This window comes from Cyanistes caeruleus, chromosome 6 (genome assembly GCF_971803275.1).
Source record: "Cyanistes caeruleus chromosome 6, bCyaCae1.hap1.1, whole genome shotgun sequence".
NCBI classification, from domain to species: Eukaryota; Metazoa; Chordata; class Aves; order Passeriformes; family Paridae; genus Cyanistes; species Cyanistes caeruleus.
The window spans coordinates 63985100-64004478 of NC_141706.1; the positions used below are offsets into that span (position 1 = coordinate 63985100).

Genomic DNA, 19379 nt, shown 5'->3' on the forward strand with positions numbered 1-19379 from the left:
TACAAACCCTTTTCCAGTAACCCTAAGGAAAATCTTCAAACATGTAAGGGTTTCGGAAGCTGCTTACCTTCATTCACAGTCTTCCTGTTTTCCTCTAAGGTTAAGCAGATTTATATGTGAAAGGACAACCTGCAGTTGACAGAGTGAAGACATGTGCCACTTCTTGTTTACACCAGTTCTGCAAAGCTAATCCCAGAGTCTCTGCCTTTTCTTGGTATTTTCAAACTCAATAAAAACACAAAGACTTGAGGAGCAGAGTAGGTGGCACATTTTAAATACTTTTTCAAATGGTGCTTTGCTTCAGTGTGTTCTCATTACTAAAGCAGGGCATTTGCTGAATTAAAAAATGAAATTGTGCACAAAGCAAATGAAAATGCTGGGAAATATAAAGTCAAGAAAATTAATGAGTGTTAACAACATCCATGGTGCAGCCAAGATCAGACCTGTCTGTACCAAAATCAGCATCTTCATTCAAGGACTTCCCTCTCTCACTCTACAAATTCTTCTCAGTGGTACCCAAATTCTTCTTGAAGCTGATGGAAGCAAGCTCTGACTATTCTATAAACTAATTCTCACTGAACAAGAACCATCCTTCTGAAATCAGCAGAGGCTACATTGCTGTAGGTAACAGAGAATCACAGTCACATGCTGGAAAAGACCCTTGAGATCACTGAGTCCAACCATTAACCCAGCACTGCCAAGCCCACCAGTAACCTGTGTCCCTAAGCACCATGCCTGATGGTCTTAGAGGCCTTTTCAACATAAACCATCCTATGATTTTATGACTCCAGAGATCTGATGGCATAGCCACTTTTTTTATCTAACTGTGCACCCAGTCCCAGTGTAAAGCATTCCCTTGGATACACAGCAGAGGAATTGCTGGCAGAAGAACCTGTTTAGGTTTGGCACATATGCAACCCACAGCTTTTTGCCTGTGTGTCCAAGGTTTTGCTCTGAGCTGTTGGGGCTCTGCAGGGCTGCATGACCCTGCCCTGTGCTGCAAGCAGACAAGTGAAGCCCGAAGGAACAGTCCAGCTGCATTTCCCTGAGGCTGCCCCACAATACAGGGCAAGAAGGAGCTCCTGGGATCAGAGGCTTGCCCTGGAGTCCAGTTCTTGGACTCAGAAGGTGACACAAGAGGGCAAACAATGGTTTTCCAAGAAAACTCCCCTGTGGACTCTTTACAGACTATCCTCACCTGTCCCCAGAGCCTTCTGAGAAGGAAATGGCCACCTGCCAGCTCCTCAAATCCTGACCCACTTTTCCTGAGAACTCAACAAGGGAGAGTTTCACAGACAAGAGGAAATCCCTAAACAACATGCTGCCCAGAGAGTGGAAAGTTTTTTTCTTGGGGGAGGTTGGGTTTGTTGTGATTTCCCCCCCCCTCCTCCAACTTCCCAATGAATGCATCTGGCAGCTCTCTGTCCCTGCCAGTGCAGGATCCTGGCGGAAACCAGAGCTGGGAGGGCTCTTCCTGGCTGGGACAGGCTTCCCAGGAGGGTGAGGGATTTACACTGGCCACCTCTCGCCGTTGTCCCCAGCGGTGTCACACTGAGGGCCATGTGCAGTGGCAAGCTGCAGACGGCTTTGCTGGTGGCCGGCTACTTTGTGTACCTGCTGGTGGGTGCTGCGGTGTTCCAGGCCCTGGAGAGGACTGCAGAGAAGCAGGAGAAAATGGCAGCTGCACAGATGAAGGAGGCTTTTCTGCAGAACTTCACGCAGCTCACGGTGGCAGAGATGGAGCAGTTCATGAAGGTGAGCGGTGCCCTTTGGAAGTCCTTTCTCCCTCATGTTTCCCCATCAGATGTTTCCTACTCATCCTTGCTACACAGGTATCTCTCACTGCTTTCCTTCTGATTGTGGTCACTTGGATGCTTCCAGCAAATCACTCTGTGGTGTGAGCAGGCAGCTCACTCTGATGGTGAGTACAGCTTGTACAAAACCTTGTGTGTGTTAGCTATTAAAAATCCCCATCCCACAATATCCTGGTTTTCTGGGGCCTTGCCTCCTGTGATTATGCTTTTAGTAAGGCTGTGCTCATACACAATGGGTGGAATGGCAAGAAAAATGAGGTTGTCTGAAATGAACAGGTGTGGCTGCCACCTCATTACAGATAACACAAAGGAACAGTAAGGAAAGGTCTGGATTGGGGAAAAAAAAAAATAACTCCAAGTAACTACAAGGAGGGTAGCATGATCAGAGTTTAGTTTTTGAGGATGCTGCAGAAGTGAAATAGATAGTCTGGTGAGGGCAAAATATTCCTGTCACAGGAAGATGAAGATGGATGTGGCTGTCTCTTCAGTTTTGGTATTTCCCAGCTCTATCTGCTACAATGTAGGAGAAAATGAGGAGTGCAAGCCTTGCTGGAAGTTCTTCTACATGGAAAACTAACATAGCTCTTAATGAACCAGTTCACAGAATAAGGAAATGTGGGGAAGAACTGGTGTTTGTAATAGCACAACCAACAATTCAGTCTCTGTTTTGCCCATGCATGCATCCTTGTCACCTGTTTTTTTATGGGTAGGGAAGATGGTTAAAAAAAAACCAAAACTTTTCAGGAAGAAAAAAAATATATAAACTTTTAAGCCAAATAAATCTTTGTTCAAGGGCTATAGAAATAGAAATTATTTTTATTAGCTTCAATTTTCTGAGACACCAGCAAAAAAACATAGTGAGGGAAGGAGCAGGGAGGAAGATTTTGCTGCTGCAGTTTGTTCCAGCATGTGTCCTGCTTCTGGCAGGGCTCTGTCCTGGATTTTATCTCAGCTGTTTCTGTACAAACCAACCTGCCTTCCAGATGTCCTGTCCAATGTTCTCTGTTTGCTAAAGACAGGGACAACTGAATGCTGTTTGTTTTTTAAATTTCTTTTTAACTTAAAAAACCTCAAAAATACCCCCAGCACTTGGAATTAAAACCAAGGAAGAGTCTGAAAATGCATAGAGTGATAAATGACAGCACTGGAGAGGTGTGGAAGAAATATTTAGTCAAGCTTTGTGTGGCAGGGCAGTCTCAACCCAAACCATCTCTGTCAGATGTTTCTCTCACCTCCTCTCAAAGGCAACTTTGCAAACATGTGTGTAAATGTGTATCTATGTGTATTCATGCATACAGTTTGGAGAAGAGTGTGTAATGTCAGGCTTTGCAAATCAATGGACTTTGTCTGAATTTAATTCTGTAACACTAATTTAAATACAGACTTGAAATTCTCAGTGTATCTCATGTGTACCTGCCACAACTCACCCCTGGGAGGGCTCAGAGCCACTGCTCATACAGGTGGGTGATCAGATCTTGGACCATTGCTATCTCGAGTGCAGGTCCAAATCCAACAACCAACCACCCCCCATCTCTTAAACCAGGGCTCTGCCACATCCTAGTCACCCACAGGATCATGATTTTCCAAACTACTTGGAAAGAAACAAGGTCCTTGGTCATACTAAAAGAGACAATTTCTCTCCAAACACCCACTGAAGCAGTCAGCACAAACAGGGAAGAAGCTGAAACCCAAAATCACTGGATAATGACTCCCCAACCTTGGTGGTGAATAGTGTCAGACAATCTCTGAGGTGAGGTGTGTGGTACTCACAGGAAAGGAGCAGTAGTTGGCTAAATCTGTAATACTTTTGCAGCAAACACTTTAGAAAAGCAGTCATGACGATACCAAACTTTGCTTTCTCTTCCAGAACCTGATTGAAGCCATTCAAAATGGAGTGTACCCTGTTGGAAATGAGTCACAGTTTGAAGAGAGCAACTGGGATTTCAGCAACTCCTTCTTCTTTGCAGGCACAGTTGTCTCCACAATAGGTGGGTCTAATGCTTTCCATGTATGTTTGCTTGTGTGTGAGTGATGCTTATTATGTCTGGTTATTAGGACATGAATGGATAACATTTTCCAGGATAAAATCTCCAGCCCTTTGTTGTCATGGGTGGCAAGCAGGCATGGACTTAGTCCTAAAACCTTCCCACTGCACAGCTCTTCATGCATTATTTTGGCTTGTCATGTATCAGTGGCCTTTCCTATTATTTTCCACTTGTTTCTTCTTTTAAAGTTGTCTGTTATAATGTTCACTCTGCTGATGTTTGTGTCTGAGAGATAAACTTCACTTTCCTGGTGTTTATTCCAGGCTTTAAGTATGAGAGTGCTGTAAAGCATAAAAAATGTAAAGAAAGAAGTGAATCCTGTTGGGGCCTGGGCACTGTCTCCATAACCTGTTTTGAGCTGTTAATTTACATATTCAATAGTAACATGCCAGGAGGAAAAAAAATGGGAAGGGATAAAGGCAAATGCTGAGAATTTCACATTGCTGCTTCAAGCTGTTCTGACCTTTACAGAGCCTGCCTTCCCCTACCTGCTTCATCCTTTCTTTCAAATCTACATCCCAAAAAGTGCATGCCTTCCAAACTAAAGGATAGAATCCATACTGTTGGCACCTGCTTCACAGCCAGTGCACTGGAAGTCAGATCTGTTTTTACAGAGTGGTGCTGTGGCCTCCCTGTTGCCAGGCACATCTGCCTCACTGACCTGTGAGTGTGAAATGTCCCAAGGGCCCCAGTAGTGTCCTGCATCATGGGAGCTGTGTAAATGCTGCCTGAGCCCACAGGGAGATCTCCTGCTGTAGAAGGGGAGGGTTCTGACCCACCACTGAAATTGGAATATTTCTGCAACAGTGAGCACAAGAGAGCTCATGCACTTGGGAATCTAGTAGCCCAAAAATCACTCAGTTGTTTTGTCTTTTCCTCCAAAGAAAACATTTTCCAAGTAATGGATGCCTTGAGATGAACTGTGCTTGGAAAATGCACTTTCCCAGGGTCTTTGATAGCATAAGGACCCACACAAAGTTCAGTACTCTTGCACTCAGGGATGTACCTCATGGGGTCCAAGAGTCTTGAGACTAAAGGACGTGTTTGGGGTCGTTCCACTACTTAGATAAATCCTCTCTTAGTAGGACTTTAAGACAAACATCTCTCTGGAATGAATAAATCGGCCACCAGCAAGGTCTGGACTAATTAGCACCACCTATTGTGATGCACACTGCTCTGCCTTGGGACTGGAGTCACATATCTGCACATAGCAACTTACTGGGATGTAGCCAGGGAGGTCACTAACACACAGACACATCAACAAGAAGCTGGAGATGGCTGCATGTGGTTCTAACAGCCTGGGACTCCAGCCCTGATGTCTTCCAGATCCTCAAACTTCTATTTTCTGACTTCCCATGTATTTGTCACAGGACAGAGCATGTTTCCCATAATCTCTTCTTGACTGTGTTTCTGTTCCCACTAAGGCTGTGTTGGGAACACAGAGTGCTCTCTTCATTCCCCCAAACATGCAGGGTGAACCACTTCATCTGCTAACTGCCTTTTTCAGAGGTAAAAGGAGTGCATTTGGGCTGAGAAGCACTAGCCACATCTTTTAGGGTCAAAGGCAGGCTGGATTGGAGTCAGAGTGAATGTGACTGGGAACTGGCTCCAGTTCTTTGGAATATCTCCTCTGACTCATCTTTTTTTATAGGCTATGGCACATTACATCCTAAAACTGTTGGGGGACAGATCTTCTGTGTGTTTTTTGCTCTTTTTGGAATCCCTCTGAACATTGTTTTTCTGCACCGTGTCGGTAAGATGCTCTCACTGCTCTGTAAAAAGCTGGGGAAATTCCTGTACGAGAAAGGAATGAGAAAGGTAATTGGTTTTACTTGCTCAGGCACAATTATATTTTCATTTCTAGTGTTTTTCTCAAGTTTTATGCTGCCTTATCCTTAATTATATTTGCTCTTTTGCTGGGTTAGATGTTGTTCTAGGGCAGGAAAAGAGACATTCTTTACTTGCAGAGCAGCAGGCATGTTGGCCATAGAGGAGATACTCAGACAAAGGGATGCATTTTGTCTTCCCATCTACATGGCAGAAATCCATCTCCATCAATCTGTGGAGAGAGTGGGAATCTCACCCTGCTTCTTGAGGCACTTATCTCAGGAGCCAACACCCTAGGGAAGTGCATGCATCCCTTTAAAAACCAGTAAGGGTGATTAAGCATCTCATTTTGAGGCAGCAAAAAGCAGGTGAGCTGCTCAGGGCTGTAAAAATTAGGGGAGGTGTAGAGGTTTCAGTGGATTTTGACTCAGTGCATGGTGTGTTACCCCTCCTAACTGATTCCCCAGCCCTTCAGCCCCCCTCCACCCTTAACTTTGATAGAAAGGAAGCATCAGGCTGAAGTTGTCCATTTGAGTCCAGTTGCTGAAAGATGAGGAGACACCTGTAACAAGTCACAGACAGGATTTCTTTTGTCTGGTTTATGCCCCAATTTATTTTCAGCTCCTCCTCTTCTCTCAGCACTGCTGAGGGACTGAGAATAGTTTTTCTGTGTCTCCTACTGTAATTCTCTTTCAGGACAAGGTATGATTGCTGCAGATAACCCTGTTCCGATTGCTGAATTTCTTGTCATATATGGCAAACTTAAACAGAAGATAAGGCTCAATCAGATACAGACTCAAGCATGTACACAATACATGAAGGCATGAAAAGTTATCCAGCAGTTACCATTCATTTCCAGACAATCTGGACTTGGAAAATTCTGTACATAGAAATTATGTGTGTCTGGCTGATAAATCTCTACATATAACAAGTCTTTTTCTCTAGTCAGAGCTTCTTCATGACTGCTGGGAAGTAGAATGATTCAAAAGTCACTGTCCAGGCTCTCCTTTATCAAGAGCTCATTAGTTAATTTATTTTTTTTTTTTTTGCAGTAAGATATCCACTGGGTAGGAGCCAAGTTGTGGCATTGAGAAATAAAGTCAATAATCAAGGCTCTTGAAGATAGTACTGTCAGAAATGGTGCAATTATTTTTTTATAAAAAATGACTGTTTTCCCAGGCAAATCTGAATTTAAGTGCCAACCCTAAATACTTAAAGAATAAAAGTGAAGTTGTATGGTGATACATGGAAGTGGTTTGACTCTGGTAAATGTCATTAGATAGGAATTCCTCCAATAGTCACAGTTATTGATACAATCAGGTAAAAAACTTCGTCTTCCAGGGTCACTTTGGACATTCAACACCCACAACATCTGGCTTCCCCCTGATTGTAAGCAAGACTAAGTTATTTCCAGAGGAAAAGCACTCAGTAGAATTCCTTCAGACCCTCCTGATCCCAGATAGCCACCATTGAATAGCCAGCATTATTTGTGTTTTAAATCATGATTATAATTGAACTGGTTTATTTTTCAGAAGAAGATCAAATTTCTGACCCTTCTGTTCTTCCTGGCCACGGGGATCCTGGTTTTTCTGTGCTTGCCTTCAGTCTTCTTCCAGATAACAGAGGGCTGGTCCTACAGTGAAGGGATTTACTTTGCATTTATCACCCTCAGCACCATTGGCTTTGGAGATTATGTAGTAGGTAAGGTTGGTTCCACAGAGGAAACATGTCAAAACACCAGGATAATGACTGTAATTCCTGCAGGCTAACTGAATGTACTGTAGAGACAAATCTGTCAAGAGTCTTTGCCTTGCACAGTTCTGGGGGAAATACTTCTCTGGGATTGTATGTGCTGATAGAAGCACAAAGTCATCAAAATAAAAGGAAAATTACGTGCTTTGGGGTGCAAAGAAGACAAGTATCTTGGTGAGGGAAGGGTAAAGGAAGGGAAAGTTGAATTTTTATTACCAAGAGGAAACAGTTTATGATAGTCATACAAAACAAGGTTTGTATCACTGCTTTAGACATCTCTGACTTATGTTTCACAGTGTAGAGTGATGAAATAAGTGATCATGTTTCAGAATATTTGACTTCACACAACAGATTAAGAGATGGAAACCCCAGTCATGGGAAATTGGGGAAATCTACTCACGCTATTAGAAGTGGGTCTTAAATATATACATCACTGCAAAAGTAGCCTGCTTTAGTCTTCTGAGTGTCTCTGGAGGTTTTCTATCCTCACAAGCCAGAGTTTAGGATTTCCACTGAAGAAACACTGTTTAAGCTGCACTCAAGCATGCTGGAATGCTTCTCAAAACATTTCCATGGATCTTCTGGACAAAATACATTCTCCACGAAATAATTCCAAAGGAACTGCAAAAGAATTACCAGGAGCCAAATCAGTGTCCACAGGAGAAGCTGGAAAACAACTGGACTCCATGGAGAATCCAAGATTTCTCTACAACAACCTGTCCTGCCATCATCTTGCCAGCCTGAACTTCTCCTCAGAGGGATGTGCGAAGAAAGCTGTAGCTAATACTTGCACCAGTGCTGTCCCCACAGAGGATCTGGAAGCCTCACACGCCTTTCTGAGGGACAGATATCTACCACACAACAAACCCTGGGCTCTCAAGCCTTGCAAAAGTGCTGGACAGGCCTTGGAACCTCTCTGTGAGTTGGAAGGATTTCTTACATAAGGCTGATGACTTTGGCAGAGGGAGCCCCCAGACTTTTCCAGGCACTGATGTGTCACTGCTGACTGTAATTTCTCTAAATCTATTCCTTAAAATAGTCTGCTGTACAGAATGGTGGGGAGTGGCTGGTTCCACTGAGCATCAGGAGAAAAACTGAGCATCAAAATGTGGCATTGTCTTTCCTTATCCAAATCACAGGTGTGTTTTACAATAATGGCAGCAAGTCACAGCCTGAAAACCATGACTTCTGTAGTACTTTCCTTCTCTGCAGCCATATTGCTTTACAAATACAATGAATTCTATTTTAACTTTTTAATTGTTATTTAAAAATAACAATTGGATTTGCCTCGTGGCTCTATGATTTCATCTTCATTAGGATGACTTAACTGCAGCTGAAATATTTTTCCTTGCCACTATTTATCTTGATTTGCCTTAACAACAGTAATAAAATGTTGGTAAGTTTAATGCTTCACATCTTCACAATGAAGCAGAATCAATGACTGCTCTGAGAACTATGTACTGAGGATTGCTTACAGATGACAAATGGGTTTTTTGCTGGTCAAATGGAACTGAACAGGTTTGAGCTGATTTACATTTTAGTAATTCAGAACTGGTTTGTAGCTGAGGCTGTTTGGGGTGGGGAGACATGCTAGGAAGATGGCTCAGCCTTGGTTTAATTGTTGGGCATACAAGTACCTATAGGTGATACCTCTGGGGTTGTTAACTGAATATTCCCTGCTCAAGTCCAGTTTTGGGTTAAAGTTACAAAGATATTACTCATGGCTTTGCTATCCCCACATCACTGACTCCAGATAGGAGCACAACAAGGAGATGCTTTGTACCAAGGCTGAGGATCCCTTTGCCAGCTCAATGCCAGCAGCAGAAAAAGACGCAGCTGTTGGGTACCTACCCATGAGGACAAACCTTCCCACTGCTGCCCCATTTCCAGAGCTCTTGGATTAACAAAGAACAAAACCCTTGCACTTTAATCCACGCAGTACAGAGCACTGCAGGACTTGAAAAGGGTTGCCAGCACCTAGGGTCCTTCTGGGCATGTTCACTGTGCAGTTTGTGGTGATCTCCCTGTCTGTGCACATTGCTGTGTTATCATCTATGTGAGGTCACCTTGGCAGTGACTTGGAGCCCTCCATAAGGATTATCACCTAGTGCTCCTGCAGATGCCAGAGCCACATCACCTGTAGCAGAATGACAATATCATGTGGGGCTCTCTGCACGTTGGGGGTGGCTTGCTGACATCTGAAGGATCAAACGAAATGACCCATGCAGAGCAGCGGGGGTGAGGTCCTGGCTGATGCTAAGAGGATCAGACTGTGTGAAATAAGCTTTGGTCCACTGGTTTCCAGCATAGAAAGTTCTGTTCTTGGCATGTGTCAGTAAATTCTCATCAGTCAATGTAGTTTTATAAATGGAGGAAGCTCCTGAAACCATTCAAAAGTGAGGCAGGAATTGCAGCTACTCTCTTTGTATGATTGCAGGTACCTGTAATTTAAAGGAAATATTGATTAGGTTTTAATCACACTCCATAGAAACACAGGGAATTACAGTTAGGGTTAGGGTTTAGGGTTAGATAATAATGGTTGTGTGGTTATAGTGGCCCAATGTGCTCTGCTTTTTGTGCTTTGGGAGTTTGGGTATAATTCCAAGATAATACAATACAATCTAACACTACTTCCCACGTTATTTCATTTACCTGTATGTGCAGCAGTTGAACTGGGATTGATATGCAGTAAGGGTGAAAAAATAACCTGCTCTGATGGTAATTCACCTCAATCACAGAACCATAGAATCACAGAATGATTCACTTCCATTCCAGTGTGTCATTTGACAGGCCAGCATATTTGTATCATGTTTATTGCATATATCAGTTTATTGCAACAATAAGAGAATTGCCCAGCCTTAACCTAATGCTATGGAGCTGAGAGTCTCCACTACAGTGAAAAAGTCACCTTAAAGTATTCAGTATAAAGCATGTTGATGAATTCATTAGGCTGTTCCACTTTACACTGGCAAGGCAATTTTAACTTGTTAATTTTCTCCTTCTTTGTCCCCCTTTATCTTCAGGCAAACAGTCTGACAGGAAATACTTTTCCTACTATCGAGTGCTTGTGGCCATTTGGATTATTTTTGGCCTTGCCTGGATTGCTCTGCTGTTTAATTTATTGACAACAGTATTAGAAGATACTGAAAAAATAATTGTCAAGGATCTCCAGCAAATTGGAAAGGTGAGTAAGGACAGTGTGGGAAGCCAGCAAAGAAGATGCTGGCCTGTTCAATTTATTCCAGAAGAAGAACTGCTACCACCACGTGCTGGAGGGGATGCACAGAAAATGGAGTCATTAACAGCAGATTCTGAACACACAAAAAATGAAAAAAAAGTGTTTTCTAATAGCAATACTATTGCCTTAACGTGTTGAGAATTGAATTCTTCATTGAACAATTGCTAGTTAATTATTCTAAAGAAATTCCCATAGAAATAAAATTTCTCCTACCTTTTGCTGAGATAAGATCTTTTAGAACTTAAGACTTACAGTTACACAAAGCCTGAATATTAATGGTAAGAAATTTGCTCCTCAGTTTGCAGCTGGGTTGTGCTAACAACCTGAGAAGTGCACTTGCTTTGCAAGGTGTTCTTAAGGTGCTTTCACAAAAAATGCAGAGGAGGGGCATGGAAGAGCTTGCTGGTTCTGTTCGGATTTTGCAGCTTGCAAGAAATCACGTCTCTTCCAGGAACTGACATGCACAAGCTTTTTTGGGGCATTGCACAGCACTTCTGGAAAAAGAAATGAGGGTATATAACTTAATAGATGCCTGACTTGAGCCATCATATTGGATAAGGTGTTATGATCTCAAAGACATGTTTAAATGACAAGAACTGAGCTCAGTTCAGAGACACTAGAAGCATCTAATGGACAGGGTTATGAAAAGGTTAGCACGTTAGAAGTGATTGATTCTACCTCTTCCTGGTTTATACTAAGATGAATAAAGGCAATTCCAGCTTTTATCCCTGTATCTCTGAAAAACCTTTCTGATGGTGTTTCTAAAAAACACACAAACCCATGTCTTTAATTCAGTTTTTACAATCACTTTATTCTCTAAGTTTTTCATAAGAACAGAGAACAATTTGAAGGGAGGAGTCCTTGCTGCTGTGTTTTGATACCTTAGGAACTATGAAGCCATTTAGCAATGATTCTATTGTGCTGCTGCTTTCCAAGGTGAGTGGTGTCTGAACCTTCAACCAGGTAAAAAAAATGGATCTCAGATCTTGCCATGGTTTTTCAGACATGCTGTCTGACCTGCAGACCACCTCTGGGTGAAGACTCTGACCTTACTAGGGTTGATCAATGTGTCACAGGCCTTCTGTGTGCCAAAAATGCATGAAAACCCAGCCCTGAAGAGCTGGGGTAGACACAGTCATAGAGGTGAAACATCCTGTGTGTGTTTATGGTCACACTGAAAGTCAGTCCAGCCCAACACCATCTCTGACCATGCCTGATGTGTCCCCAGCAGCGCAGATCAGGCAGCTCTGCCACAGCCCAGCACAGGGGGCCAGCCCCTCTGGCAGCAGCCCATGCAGGATGTGGGGTCTCTGTACATCAAAGTCCCTGAACTTGCCCAAAGGCTGAACTCACAACAGCACCCACAGGACCCCCCAAGGCAGTCCACAGCTTTAATACACCGAGTCACACACTCTGACAGTGCTGAACCTGTCACTTGACAGCTTATTGTGACCCCTTCCAGCTCCTGTTTTGTCAGACTGAACAATTATTCTTTTCTCACCCTCTGGGTGTTATTTACAGCATGACCAGCCCATGCCAGAGTTATTCCTGTATGAAAGGGAGAATAAATTACATCTATAAAGCAATTTCAGGTCGTAAAGATGCAGTCAGCCTTAAAGTTGGATTCATAACTATCTCAGTCAAACAGAACCATGCTTCTTGCCAAAGACATTCTGCTGGTTCAAGACCTGGCATGTAGACCTGTCCAAATATGTACTTTCTTTCCCTCCACAAATTATTTTCCAGTGTTGCTCTCAAGGCTGACTTCTCACCTCATATGTCTCACTGTCAGTAAATGTTTCTGAGGCAGCAGGAACAGGACCTGACTGAAATCAAGGAAGGGTAGCAGGGGTATCATAGGACACAGAGGTCCTTGTACAAGCCAGAGTCCTATTGCTGTCACAAGACAACACCAGAGCCAGGCAGAGAAAGAAGCTGGATGCTTCCAGGCAGGGATCTCTTCACCTCTCTGTTTTCCACTCTCACCGAGCATTAACCCACATTATTGTTTTTTCCAGGCATCATTCTATTCTCTTTTTTTTTTTTTTTTCCTTTTTCCCAGCCCTTCCTAGAAGGGTTATTGACCCCACTCCTAATGGAGGGTTTCTTCAACTTCTTCCCACTACTCCCTGTTGTGCTAAGTAACACAGCTCAGCCCTGGAACTAGCTGCTGATGTCCCATTGTAACACAGAGTAACCAAAGATGCTTTTTTTAGACATTCCAGGAAGGGCAAGAGGGACATCCCATGGACTCTGTAAACAGCAAGCACAGAGCTGGCCAGTGGCTCTTGGAGCAAAATAGGACAAATTCTCATTCCTTTGCCCTGGTGGGAGTTTAACAATGAGCCTTGAAACCCAACCACTTCCCATTTCCAGGAGTCCATCTGTCCTGTGTAGTTATTGCCACAGGATGCATTTTAACTCATTCCTCCTGCCGTGCTCCAGGGTAAGAATGTGGCACAGAGGGACTGAAAAAAGGCAGAGGATCTGGGAAAGATCGGCCAGGAATGGCCATTGTAGGGCTGTCCATCCTCAGGCACCAAGAACTGAGGTGTCCCTTCAGCTGTAGATGCCAGTCTGGGAACACAGAAACCACACCCACAAGGATTAAAAAAATACAAAAATAAAACCCTTCAGGGGCCACTCAGCTGTTCTGAGAGAGAAGGCTGCCCATTCATAAATCCTTACTCCTGCAGAGGCCTTTTGGAGAAGGGTCATAGCTTTGCTCCTTGTGCCCTCCAGTGGCTGTGTGCTGCAGACCCTTTCCCTTCACATCCCTGCCAGGGTTGGGTAGCTGTTCTCCCCCTCCCACCGAGCAGCTCTGTTTTGTGTGTGGGAACCAGAGGACACCGCCCTGGATTTTCATCCAATTCACACGAGCTAAAAAATGCCTCATTCTCCAGCCAGAGATGGGGATGAGCACCCCAGACTGATCCAGTCGTGGTCCCTGCCTCCTGCCCATGCTGAGACAGCTCTGTGGAGGCCAGCTGAGGATGTGATGGCTTTCTGTCAGCAAAACATCTCCAGATGGAGCCTCCCTGGTGGCACACACGATGGCACTCCCATCAGGTGCCCCATGCAAAGATTCCCCTGCACAAAATCCATTTCAGGGTCGAAACACACATTCCCACCCCCTGTCCCACTGGGAAAGGGATTGGTCTGGGGAAAAAATATGCAAAAAGGCAAGTTTGGGTGCAGGATCTGGGGCCTGGAGGGCAGGCAGTGCCTCATGCAGCACCAGGGGTGGAGATAGGAGCTGCAGATATGTGGAAGGAAGAGCCAGCACTAAAGGGTGTGTGGTCCTCTCTGCTGGGGAAGGCAAGCCTGGGAAAGCTGCAAGCCAGGGTGGGAGAAGAACTTTTTTGGATGTGATATTGTTCCTCATTCTTAAGCTGAACGATAAATCTGTCTCCAGAGGGTTTAGGCACAGCAACAAATCTCTCCAGGGCTGGAGCAGGCAGCCTTTTCCAGAATTATCATCCTCAGAGCATCGCACAACAGCAACAGAAATTGTCCTCACTTCACCCCTGGAAGGGGGAATTGTTGATTCCTGTGCAGGTAATAGGGCCCCAGAGAAAATTCAGTGTATCCCAAACTCATGCATCAGACCTCTGGCTCTCTCAGCCAGGACCAGGTGTCCTGGTATTGCTTACTGATAAACTAAAACCAGACAATGGTTCTGTAGTTGTTGAAGTTAAAAAAAAATAGGCTTGAATTGAGAGCTGAATTAGAGCAGAGATTCTACTCCACATCTGGAGATTTAAAATAATCCCAAGATTTTTAATTCATGAGTACAAGCCAGGCTTTGCTCTTCTTCTGCACGTTCTTCTTGCCCAAGGGACAGAAAGCAGGAATAAATCCATTTCAAAATCCCTGTTCTGCCAAGTGACAGAGTGACAGAAATCCTCTGGAGACCAAGCAGAAAGGTTCTCCACTGGCAGATCTGTACAGCCTGCAGCTTTTTCTGGGAGTTGCTCAAAGCCCTCCCTGTGACCCATTCCCACTGTGCCACACAGGGGAATCCAATTTTCACAGAGCAGCCTCCTGTGCAACTGCCAGCTCCCCCACTGCAGCTTGTTTTCAAACGGGAAACATTTCCAAGGCAAGCCAAATACTTTGCAATACATTAAACCAGCTGCTGAAAAACTCCAGGAGTAGGATTGTGAAATATATTATCTGGGATTAAATGGCAGCAGCATGTTCCTGCATCCAGTCTGTGCTGCTCCTCATACATCACCCACATCTTTGCTGCCAGCTAGGAAACAGTGCACACTTCTGCACTTGAAACCAAGGAAAGGCCATGAGGAATTATTTTTCCCCTCAGAAATGCATTTGCCTCCAGAGAGAACAGGAGAAACTACACTTTGATCTGTCTTTAATTAGTATATGGGCTGTTAGGGATCCTTTGAGGTCTCCCTCAATTAATAGCCAGTTCATTTGGAGAGATTATTGTTTTTCTGGAAGCACAGGCACTACTCAAAGCAGCAGAACACCTTGGCTAATGCAACATCACACAGCCAGTGGCATATTTTTCTTTACAGCAATTGCTAAGCATGGGCCACACACACGCTGTTTTCCACTCTGTCACACTTGGACTTGTGCTTTCTTGCCTGACTCGTGACCAGAAGGCTGGATCCAGCTCAGAACTGGTTTAACAAACATAACTAATCACTCTACAAAGGCTTGTTTGTAATCCATCCCTCATGATCACACCCAAAGAAACAAAAGCCCCAGGTTTTGGTGCCAGCCAAATCCCTTGTACCATTCTAGAGGATTCAAAGTGGCGTTGAATATAGATTATAAACCAGATCTCACGCTGTGAGGAAAGGGGATCCTCTGGGATCCCTCACATGAATGTCTGAGGACCAGCCTAGGGCAACACTGACTTTATTACATTACTAATAAAGTCAATATTTAGCCATTCTGGGGCTAAAAAGTGGGGAGGAAGCAAAAATGCTGCCTCCAGAGAGCCTTGTCCATGCTCTTGCATCCCTACAGCCAGTCTCACCTCCAGCCCAGAACAGGAACTAAAATCTGCTTGGAAAATTCAGCATTTGCTATCACAAGTGGTTCTGGACTCAATTAGGATAATTCTTAACCATGGGTTTGGAAAGGCTCATTATGCTGAGTTAAAATTAGGGCAATTATTGAATCCATTTGATTACCGGTTTGACATGATTTAGGAGACATGTCTCCTGAGTAAACACTTTCCAAATTTCACTTTCAATTACTCTTCCATTTGTGGTTGGAAACTACATATGTACTTTGTGGTGAGATGCTGAAGCATGAAATAATACATCCCCAGAAAGAGAGATACCCTGATAAGCAGAACAATAATAATAACAATCACGAGTCATTGAAAAATGGAGGTACAATCTACAATTTAAGTTGATGGCTTTCTTGAGAAGGATTAGCCAGAAAGATGCTGATGTTCTCAAAGAACAAATGTGGTTTGAGGTGAATCCAGCTTCTTAAAAGTAAAAGATGACTGTTCATCTTCTGGCATGGAGAAAACCATGCATCAAGAGCAGAAAAGAGCATGAGCCAGAATTTGTACTGAAAGTCCCACAGAGTTCACAGTTCTGTTCATTTAAATGACTCATTGGATGTTTGAAAAGCAAGGTTAAGGTCTTAAATTGAAAATGGCTTTGGAGATTTACTGGAAAACAAGAAGGAAACCTAAGGAGGTTTCATCTGTCTAGTCTCAGCTTCAAAAGTCCAGGCATTAATCTCAAAATAAAATACGCACTGCCTGAGAATTACAAAGATGCAAGAAGCCCAGTATGGGCACCTCCCAGTTCCTGGACACCAATTCTCCCTATCCAAGCAGTCTGCCTCTTCACAAAGCCTGCAGGAGCTATTCAGCATCTCTGTTGTGCAAGTCTGGCACAAATCAATGCTGGGGCTGGGGCCTGCATATTTCCCCAAAGAAGATGTAAATCAGTTAGAGGTCAATGCCAATCTCTGCAGGACTTCAGCCAGCTTCCCAACTACCAGTATAGAAGTCCAACACATAAATTATTTTAATATGTTTTTCTCCTTTTGTCCTTTCTTTCCTATTTTCTTTTTTCCTTACAGCCTTCAAGTTGGTGATGGGATGAAGAATGAATGCAGCAGAGCTCGCTACAGTCCCAGAAATGCATGGACAGGTCCTGGAGAACATGGCCCAGCAACAATTCCTACAAAGTGCTTAAAGGCTGAGTGTAATGACAGCAGTGGTAGCACAATTGGGGGATGCCAAATAGGCAAAAATTGCCAGGGGGAAACAAAAAAGATTAATTTCTAGCAGTGATTGTAAAAGTCTGTTCCTTGCTTGCATCAGCTCTCTGAGCAAAAGCCTGAACACAAGCTGCCCACACTTTTCACTCAAACGTGGGTCATTTTTAGAGCTGTGGTTGGTTTGGTTTCCCAGTCATCATCTCATGGGTCTCTGTAGGGGCTTAGCCTGCCTTGGCAAACCAACCAGTGAAGGTGGAATGGGTTGTCAAGGCAGAAGCACAATTTTTGGTACATGAAATTTGCATATGTGGCATTTGTAGTAGTGAGCAGTACCCAACCATACTGGAGTGGGAAAGGCTTTGGTGTGGCAGCCAGGGTGCCCTCCAGCCACTCTTCTGGGAAGTTAAAACATGACAGGAAATTTCCATGTAGACTCCTGCTTTGGCACATGGTTTTCTCAGTGAATATGGTTCAAGGACAAAACCGGAGAATGGCAAACTTGTACTAAACCCTATAAAGCCCACACTTACTTCACACATGCCAAAAAGTGGAGCAGTGAGTTACAGAAATGAGAAATGTTGTCACTCCCCCACCAAGGCCATCTGTCATACGTGGTGACAGCAGGGTGAGGGGAGGTGGCACAAAGAAAGGCAGGCAGAGCACTCTCCCCTGTGGGATTATGGATAATGGCTGATTTTTGGGATCAGCCTACTCAATGGGTAAAAGCCCTTTATGCACAGGTGTCCATCAGCTGAGACAAAAAGTACATTGTGGCTGTAGAGGGACTTTTTACAAAGACATGGAGGGACAGGACAAGGAGAATTTGGCTTCAAACTGACAGAGGGCAGGGTTAGGTTAGATATTAGGAAGAAATTCTTCCCTGAAAGGGTGTTGAGGTCCTGGCACTACTGCCCAGGGGAGCTGTGAGTGCCCCATCCCAGCCCTTTTCCAGGCCAAGCTGTATGGACAGGGCATGGAGCAACCTGGTCTAGTGGGTGTCCCTGCCCATGGCAGGGATTTGGAACAAGATGGGTCTTTAAAGTCCTTTCCAATCCAAATCATTCAGTGTTTCCAGGATTCTGTAAAGTCACTGTGCACACACGCGACAGAGCCTCCAGATGTCACCATCAACCCAAGCAAGAAAGAGGCACAGCACAAACCATGCAGATAAACCCCACTCACAGACTTTGCCTTTACTCCCTGCTCCCCTGCCTGGCACAGACAGACTCAGCGTTTCCAGTCCACCTGGATAAAGTGCTTGAATCAGAGACAAAATCAATGAATGTGGTTTATAGCTGTGCATGCAAGCGTACTGTATGCACATTATGCTGATGTAGACCACATAGGTGCTTCCCTGTGTGTAGGTGCTCATTGCTTTTACATGTATTAATATAGAAAATCACACATCTATGTATGTATGTATGTATATATGTATATTTATATAAAGTTATATATAAACTTTATAAATTTTGGTCTGAAGAATCACAGGTTCTTTGCCAACAACTTCACCAGAAGGTAAAATCGTGCTCCCCAGCACCTTTTGTAGCCGTATACATATTCATCTCTTCAGTACACATTCCTGTGTCCCACCCAGCTGATGAGCTGAGAAATGGAGCCATCAGCCCTGTTTAAAGGATCTGAGAGCATAGGCACAGGTGTTCCCAGGGAAGACAGAATGCCCTCAAGTCTGTGTAGTAAGGTTAATGTTGACTTTTCAAGGAATTGCTTGTCTCCTCTCTTTCCCTTAGCTTGTTAAGTTCATTTTATGGCTCTCTTTCAGCAACCTAAATTTGCCTGTTAAGGAAAAAAAAAAACCTTAAAAAATCCCAACTCTGCCTCTTCTTCCCTTGAACTCTGCCCTCTCCTTACTGCCCACAAGCTTAAGTGCATTCAGCATTTATGGGGAAGGAAAAGGCCCTCAGCTGTGCTCAAAGCTGGCATTTTCACCATCCCTGTCACTGCGTGGAGCTGTGATGCAGAATAAAGTCACAAGCAGAGCCAAGCATTGAGGCAGCAGAGGTGTGGGACCCAAGGGACACTGCTGCTCACCCTTCAGGGCTGCAGAGGGAAAAACACCCTCCAACCTAACCTTGTACCTGCAGATAACTGGGGGGGATATTCAGGGACTGTTTAAACACACCCTCCCCCCCTGAACACCACTTAAAAAAACATGTTACCGAAGGAAATGCCTGCTTGGGTTGGGGAACGCTTGTAGGGTACAGAGGTGTTGTTTTTACATGAAAAGAACCTCAGGGTTCGTCCTCACAAAGTTTGAGCAGGGCCTGGAGGGATCCTGACACAGAAAATTAATGGATCTCTCCCAGCCATAGGTTGTGAGTTAAGTCAAGCACTGCTAATGCAGGATGCTGTCCCGAGACCTCTGTTAGCACAATGACGAAGCTTTTTTTAAGTCCTCTATGTAAAAGGCATAATCCTTGTATGCCAATGGATCATATCCTCAAGATCCCTAGGGAGCAAGGCAAA

The 19379-nt window shown here is 44.1% G+C and overlaps 1 protein-coding gene across 2 annotated transcripts; it reads left to right on the top strand.

Annotated features, from left to right (window-relative positions):
• Positions 1–92: 92 nt before the first annotated feature.
• LOC111929698 (potassium channel, subfamily K, member 16-like) lies at positions 93–11401 on the top strand. 2 transcript variants are annotated; one of them, XM_023927334.2, is made up of 6 exons: positions 93–1755; positions 1833–1921; positions 3682–3802; positions 5511–5677; positions 7219–7387; positions 10462–11401. In XM_023927334.2, exons 1-6 carry the CDS (start codon positions 1401–1403, stop codon positions 10812–10814), a joined length of 1254 nt encoding a protein of 417 aa, XP_023783102.1. In that variant the 5' UTR covers positions 93–1400; the 3' UTR covers positions 10815–11401. The 2 variants fall into 2 exon arrangements, with proteins under 2 accessions (XP_023783102.1, XP_023783103.1); XM_023927335.2 differs by lacking the exon at positions 1833–1921 and having other exon boundaries at positions 1461–1755.
• The last annotated feature ends 7978 nt before the right edge of the window (positions 11402–19379 follow it).

Coding starts and splice junctions, on each gene's coding strand:
- LOC111929698 (XM_023927334.2), top strand. CDS start 1,401: ATGAATGCATCTGGCAGCTCTCTGTCCCTGCCAGTGCAGGATCCTGGC. Junction 3,803..5,510: donor CACAGTTGTCTCCACAATAG/GTGGGTCTAATG, acceptor CTTTTTTTATAG/GCTATGGCACATTACATCCT. Junction 5,678..7,218: donor ACGAGAAAGGAATGAGAAAG/GTAATTGGTTTT, acceptor TTTATTTTTCAG/AAGAAGATCAAATTTCTGAC.